At 38.0% G+C, this 7,400-nt stretch overlaps 1 protein-coding gene across 1 annotated transcript; it reads right to left on the bottom strand.

Annotated features, from left to right (window-relative positions):
- Positions 1 to 2,622: 2,622 nt before the first annotated feature.
- Positions 2,623 to 6,975, bottom strand: LOC115963800 (chaperone protein ClpB1). The gene is made up of 7 exons (XM_031082968.1): positions 6,762 to 6,975; positions 5,071 to 6,248; positions 4,764 to 4,945; positions 4,042 to 4,664; positions 3,670 to 3,949; positions 3,382 to 3,579; positions 2,623 to 3,127 (listed from the first exon to the last, which is right to left on the bottom strand). Exons 2-7 carry the CDS (start codon positions 6,218 to 6,220, stop codon positions 2,828 to 2,830), a joined length of 2,733 nt encoding a protein of 910 aa, XP_030938828.1. The 5' UTR covers positions 6,221 to 6,248; positions 6,762 to 6,975; the 3' UTR covers positions 2,623 to 2,827.
- Positions 6,976 to 7,400: the final 425 nt, after the last annotated feature.

Genomic DNA, 7,400 nt, shown 5'->3' with positions numbered 1-7,400 from the left:
ACCAACTCCAATTGAATTATTTGACAAGTCTTTTTAAAATTTGTCTACTTCTAGAATGCAGCTTCTTAGTGATGCTGATAATTATACGGGCGTTATAAATGTTTTGCTAAATGTAATAATCATATGCCCCTCTACTCTTGAACTTGTCTTTTTATCCTAATATATTCAGCTTACGTACAGTTTAAGAGATTTGAAATGTATAAATTAATTCTTCCTTTTAGTTAATTAATATTTAGTTTTACAATATCTTGTGCATCACACAAAGCTAGTTTGTTAATTATTTTAATGTACTTATAACGCATCAGATGACATAAAGAGAAAATGATCGAGGTTGATAAAAAAGAAAAAGAAAAAGAAGAGGATATCCTCTTGACATAATTACCACTTCTAAGTGTTCCAGTTAGATCAACTGGTAAAATCTTTAATGATTGAATAAGAGATTTGGGATTCAATCTTCGTTTACACTAAAATTTGATTGGTGTTTTGGTCTAATAATAGAGAGTTATCATCAAGAACGGACACCATAAGTTGAATCTCTCGATAAAAATATAATTACCACTTTTAAGGCCTACCTTTTATTATATAGGAGGGAATATACATAGATATAGAATTAATAAATTGTTTATTAATTTAAATGGACACCATAGGTTGAATCTCTCAATAAAAATAAAATTACCACTTCTAAGGCCTACCTTTTATTATATAGTAGGGAATATACAGAGATATAGAATTAATAAACGGTGTATTAATTAAGTGGTGATCAACCATGCATCATCTTGACAAAAAATATAATGACACATAAAATATAGATTGAAGTACATTCCTGGCCTTAAAAGTTAGGAGTTGTTTTTTATGTTGATTCTTTACCATTCAAAAGTTTCATTCTAACCATTCATCTTTCATTCCATTTTCATATTAACACAACCTTTTATATTTATTAGTAATCTCAAATAGATAACTTTTAATACAATATCTGTAAAACCCTATTAGGCAAACTATTTACATTTTCTACTAAGTAACTTGTAGTGAAACCAACCGTAAGTGCAAATCCCATGGGCCAAATGCCATTGTCATCTTAAAATAAGTCCAACTATTCTATAGGGACAGGAATACATTTTAAGCAGCAAGTTTTTTATTTCACTCTTCTTCTTTTTTCTTTTTTCTTTTTTTGAAGGAATTTTTATTTTCACTTGACTATGGTTGGATAGGGACTAATACCTAACCAAACGAAACATATTCAATTCATACAATCATGTCGTTTTTATGCGCCACTTTAGAATACCTAAAATTGTACAGGCTTTATACCAAGTGAAAATGAAAATGATGTCTTGTTTTGTCGAAGGTAGGTAAAGATGGGCTTATGAGCTGGGCCCGTCCCCCTTTCTCTTTAATGGAACAGTAATCTCTAAAAGAAAAAAACTGGGGAAAACTGGGTGAAACTTTAGACTTGTGGGATCTAGGTGCTCTCGTGTCTTTGTGCACGTAGAAGCAGTTTTGTCTTGCAGCCCTTGCAAGAGTTAGCGTGGCCTTCCGTGGGTAAGGTCGGGGTGGACGTTGGTTTTTAAGGCAGTAACATCCTTTTGGGGTGGGCAACGCTAGAAGTGTACAAATGGCTGAAGAGTTGGAAGTGTTATGGAGGAAGTTATCCTTTACGAGGGTGAAGGTGTTGAACTGGGTAGCAGCAGTACCAGAGCTGCAAAGGAGGTGGGTTAAAATTATGCTATTATGAAGATAATGACCCATAGAAGCATAAGCTTAGATACCTTGAGAAAGAACCTGAGGATGCTGTGGAAAACAAATGGGCTTGAAGCAGAGTTGTTTCTAGTGGAGTTTGGAGATGTGAAAGATAAAAAGAAAGTTCTCGATATGAGCCCTCGGAGTTTTGAGAAACAATTGGTGATTATACAGGAGTTTGAAGGGGAGCTAACTCCAAAGGAGATGGAGCTAAAATGGTCGCCCTTTTGGATTCAGATTTTTAATTTACCTCTAATGAGTTGGACAAAGGAAACGGGTTGGGCGATTGGGTCCTCTTTGGGGACTGCCATGGAGGTTGATGTCCCTGATTCAGGAGTGCACTGGGGTAAATGCCTTTAGGGTGCGTGTCCAGATTGATGCTACAAAAAGACTCGTCCGTGGCAAAAGAATCACCATTGAAGGAGGTGAGTCCAGGTGGGTCCAGTTCAAGTATGAAAGACTCCCCAATTTTTGTTACCATTGTGGACTGCTAAGTCATGCACTTAAAGATTGTCCGGCATCATTAGATAATGGTCGAACGGTGGATTCGGGTTGCTGCAATCCTTCTTGTTTGTGATTACATAGTTAGTCTATATTTTTCCCTGATTATGCTGATTTCTGAAACACTGCTAAAAAACTTTCAAAGATGTTTCCTTGGAAACAGCTGTCAACAATGAAGTTTAAGAAAAACAAAGAGCTAATGGCAGTCTAAGATCCTAGTCCCAAATTTTTATGGTTTAGGGTCGGCTAGATGAGAATTAACAATTTCTTATAGATGAGCATTAACAATTAACAAAAATAGGTAATATTTAGCCAAAAAACAAAAAAAAACAAAAATAGTTAACATTCTCAAATCTCAATAACCAAATGAATAAAGACTGAGCTAATAAAAAAAAAGGACCATTTATATATTTCAGTAGACAATACATGGGAGGAACTCCCCACTGCATTTCATCATTCGGCAGTACTTTAAAACAAGGAAAAGCAAAAACCAAAAAAGTACATTCAAATACAGAAACCGCAAAATGCTCATTAACTATCCCCTTTAGGGATGCATAGGACTACACACTTTTCTTTTTCCTAAGGAAACACTTTACTCATCCATCTCATCATCATCATCATCAATTTCTTCTATCTTCATCTTCTTTACTGCTTGAGCAGTATCACTTCTTGCCCCATTAGGGATTTGGATCAAAACATCTGATTTTTGACCAGTGGCTGCATTAACCAACCCTCCATTCTTCTCCACCTTGTACACCAATCCACTCCCATTAGGCCCAGCATCTATGTACACAGTTGAGTTTTCATCAATCTCTTCCCTTATAAGCATTTTTGACAGCTCTGTCACAACCTTCTTCTCCAGCCACCTCCTGATTGGTCTAGCACCATAAACCTGAACAGGGAAAAAAAAAATACCATTAAGTATTTCTTGCAAGCTCAAAGCAAACCAGATTTAAGCGGGACAAATCTTTTTTCAAACCACTTTTTACAACCGTTGAATTGTCAAGTTATTGATATTCATATAGACTCAACATTAACAGCACTCTATTGTCTACTACCATTAACAACTTGTCAACTCAAAAGTAAGGAAAATAAAAGTATCGAGAAAAGTTGTGTCTTTAGACTAATTGGACAAGGAATACTAACCGGATCATAACTTTCTGCTAATACAAAGTCCAAAGCAGCATCAGTTACAGCCAAGGCAATTCCCCTCTCAGCAAGCCGACTTGCAACGTCCTTCATTTGTAACCGAGCAACCTTCCTCAGCTGCTCATGTGAAAGAGGATCAAATACCACAATCTCGTCCAGCCTATTTAACAACTCTGGCCTGAAGTGCTTCCTTACCTGTCAAGTAACAACAAAGGGATTACTACCAATTTCAACATAACAGAAATATGTACATTTATTTGTTAAGTATTGAAAGTAATTCAATACCTCCTGCATTACACGATCATGTGCAACTTGCATTGAGACCTTGCCCATCAGTCCAGAAAGGAGGTGCTCTGCTCCAAGGTTTGATGTCATGATAATCACAGTGTTCCTAAAATCAACGGTACGGCCTTGGCCATCGGTTAACCTTCCATCATCTAAAACTTGGAGTAGAGTATTAAATACAGAGATGTGTGCCTTTTCCACTTCATCGAAGAGTACTACACTATAAGGCCTGCGCCTCACAGCCTCCGTGAGCTGTCCCCCTTCCTCATGTCCAACATACCTGAGAATTGCAAGAGTAGAATGAGAGTAAGAATCTACTTTCACATCGGAAATATATAAAGACTGGTTGAATAAATATGCTAAGACACTTACCCTGGTGGAGCACCAATTAACCGTGAAACCGAGTGTTGCTCCATATACTCAGACATGTCAATCCTCACCAACAGATTTTCATCATCAAAGAGTTGCTCAGCAAGAGCCTTTGCAAGTTCAGTCTTACCAACACCAGTTGGACCTAGGAATAGGAATGAACCTGTTGGTTGTTGAGGCCTTCCTAACCCAGCTCTGGACCTCAATACTGCCTCAGCAACAGCACCAACTGCTTGATCCTGTCCAACTACTCTCTTGTGCAACCTCTCAGCTAGGCCAATTAACCTAGCCTTCTCATTTTGGCCTAGCCTTGTGACAGGTATGCCAGTCCAGCGGCTGACAACCTCTGCAATATGCTCTGGGCCAACAGTTTCTGTTAACATCAAGTTATCATCAGCGTTTCCTTCAAGCCGTGCTATAGCAGCTTCCACTTCCTGGATCGCCCCATATTTCAAGTCAGCAACTCTAGCTAAATCATATCTTCTTTCAGCCTCTTGTACAGCAAACAAGAGCTCTTCTCGCTTCTGCTTTAGTCGTCTAAGCTCATCAATCCTTTCTTTCTCCTTTTTATATTTCATCATCAAAGGTTGAAGCTTGTCCCTTAAATCATCAAGCTCTTTCCGTACCTATAAGGAGGACAATAGATTTAGAACGCAAATGATACAAAACATTTTACATAACAACCACAAGTATATTCCAGACAGTCTTTGAAAACAAACACTTACTTCAACAAGACGGGCTTTACTAGCTTTATCCTTCTCCCTTTCGAGCGCATGAAGTTCAACTTCGAGCTGTAAACGCTTCCTCTCAAGGTTATCAATTTCTTCAGGCTGGCTATCAAGTTGGACTCTCACATTTGCACATGCTTCATCCACCAAATCAATTGCCTTATCAGGGAGATGGCGCCCTAACCAAAAAGAAAACTTATACATCAATATCTCAACTTAGAATAAGACTTACAAATGAAAGAACACATCTAAAAAGGAAACCAACACAATCACACTAGGTCATGGTAGTCTTGAAAGTACATACCTGTAATGTAACGGCTTGAGAGCTGGGCTGCAACAACAATAGCCCTGTCCTGAATCCTCACACCGTGATGACCTTCATACTTCTCTTTCAAACCTCGAAGGATACTTATTGTGTCAGCAACACTAGGCTCTGCCACAAACACCTGTTGGAACCTTCTCTCAAATGCAGCATCTTTCTCCACATATTTCCTATACTCCTCAAGTGTGGTTGCACCAATGCACCTTAGCTGCCCTCTCGCAAGCATTGGTTTGAAGAGGTTTGCAGCATCCATAGACCCTTCAGTTCTACCAGCACCAAGAACGAGATGAATTTCATCAATGAAAAGTATAACTTTTCCCTCAGCCTCTTCAACTTCTTTCAATACAGCCTTCAATCTCTCTTCAAACTCTCCCCTATACTTTGCTCCAGCTATCAATGCCCCCATATCCAATGCTATGAGTCTTACTTCAGCAAGATTACTAGGGACATCACCTCTCATAATCCTTTGAGCCAAACCCTCCACCACAGCAGTTTTACCAACACCAGGCTCTCCAATAAGGACAGGATTGTTTTTAGTTCTCCTTGAGAGAATTCGAATAACTCTCCTTATCTCCTCATCTCTGCCAATGACTGGATCAAGCTTTCCTGCCATCTCAACAAGGTCCCTCCCATAAGTCTTCAAAGCCTGAAAATTGGTATCCCCAGAAGCACTCTCCACCTTCCTTCCTGCCTTCCCACGAAGGTTCTCGACCTCTGATTTCACTTTCGCCGCAGGAACACCGGCTTCTTTCAACAAGTCCCCAATTTGAGAATCCTCAAGAAGGCCAAGAATCAGCTGATCAACAGCTAAATGCGTGTCCCCGCGTGTTTTTTGAGCGGCTTGGGCACGGCGCACTACTTTGATAAGACTTGAGCTGGCTGGAACCTCATCTGGGGGAGGAGATTGAGATGGGAGTTTCTTCAATGCCTGGCTGAACACTCTCTCCACTGCCTTGGTGGCATCTTCACCACCAGCATTGGCAATTGCTTGTTTGAAGATGCCACTAGCATCGGAGATCAAAGCAACAGCAAGATGAAGAGGAGTGAATTGGGCATGCCCAGCAGTCGTTGCTAACTCATTAGCCGCGAGTATAGTCTCATTGGTCTTGTGGGTGTTCTTCTCAGGATTCATCTTTTTTGCGTCTTAGCACCTATAAAGACTGTAAAATATAAAAATCACTATTAAAAACCTTTGTTACCATAACATCAAAGCCACAAGGAACAGAATTCATATAGAAAAAAAGAAAGCTTCGCAACCAAAAAAGTCGCATATTAAACCGAAAATTATACAATACCCCAAATGAAACATGCAATACACACACACATACACATAGCAAAAAAATTGAATGTATTTAGCTATACAAATTATCAAATCAACAACATAATAAATAACTTTCCTAATTGCTTTCTGTGTTCTGTTTCAAATATGACACCCCAGTTTGTAAGAACTATGTATTTTTTTTTTGGGACCATGACAATCTGAATTGTACTAAGCTAAATGTAATGTCTACTTTTCAATCCTTAACCAAAAAAAAAAAAAAAAAAAACACAAGTACCACAGCATTCCAGAGGCATTAAGAAACAACAACAGAGAAGCAAAAGAGACCCATCAGAGTTACACAATCATAGAAAAAATTTTCAAATAAAAAAAACAGATAGGGTTTTTCCAGTACCTTTTTAGCAGAGAGATACTGAAATTCGTTGATGGGTCTTTAGAACTTGCTCTTTGCAAAGAAGATTTTTCCGCTATTCTGGTTTTGCAATCTCTGAAATCGTCAGCAGCAAAATTGTTTGTTTCGTTTCAAAGAAATGAAAGAAATTATTTTGAAAATTTGTGTGTGTGGTGTTTTTCTTTGTTGTTGTAAGAAACAGAGTAGTAGTGAGGAGAAAGAGGAGAGTGGGAGTCCCTTATGTTAACAGAACAGAGACATCTGGAAGGTCGTGGAAGCGGTGCCAGGTGGCGCTAGAAACTACTAGATTGTGCCACATAAACTACTCGCCCATCTTTTCTTGTCTCTCTCTTTTTATCTATTTACTATTTTTTTTTTTTACTTTTTGAGTTTTTTTTTTTGATGCGTTGACTTTTGAGTTCTGGTTGTTCAAGTATATTTCTTTCTCCAAAAAAAAGTATAATTATTTTTTTTGGACCTATGGTAAATTAATAGTTTGATTTGTAAAAATATTATTAGATTTTTTTTGTCAGTAAAAACATAGCCCTTGCTTTTTTTTTTTTTTTTTTAATGGGAGAATGACATAGTAAAAATATTACTATTTTCTTGTGTAAGTAAAAAAATGCTCTGACTTTTTTTTTC

Source organism: Quercus lobata, chromosome 10, assembly GCF_001633185.2.
Source record: "Quercus lobata isolate SW786 chromosome 10, ValleyOak3.0 Primary Assembly, whole genome shotgun sequence".
NCBI lineage: Eukaryota > Viridiplantae > Streptophyta > Magnoliopsida > Fagales > Fagaceae > Quercus > Quercus lobata.
This window is presented reverse-complemented; position numbering and strand designations above follow the sequence as displayed.

Excerpts from the sequence above, each read along its gene's own strand:
- LOC115963800 (XM_031082968.1), bottom strand. The coding sequence starts at position 6,220 with ATGAATCCTGAGAAGAACACCCACAAGACCAATGAGACTATACTCGCG. Across the intron at positions 4,665-4,763 it reads GTAAAGCCCGTCTTGTTGAA|GTACGGAAAGAGCTTGATGA; the intron begins GTAAGTGTTTGT and ends TCCTCCTTATAG. Across the intron at positions 3,580-3,669 it reads ATGATCGTGTAATGCAGGAG|GTAAGGAAGCACTTCAGGCC; the intron begins GTATTGAATTAC and ends GTTACTTGACAG.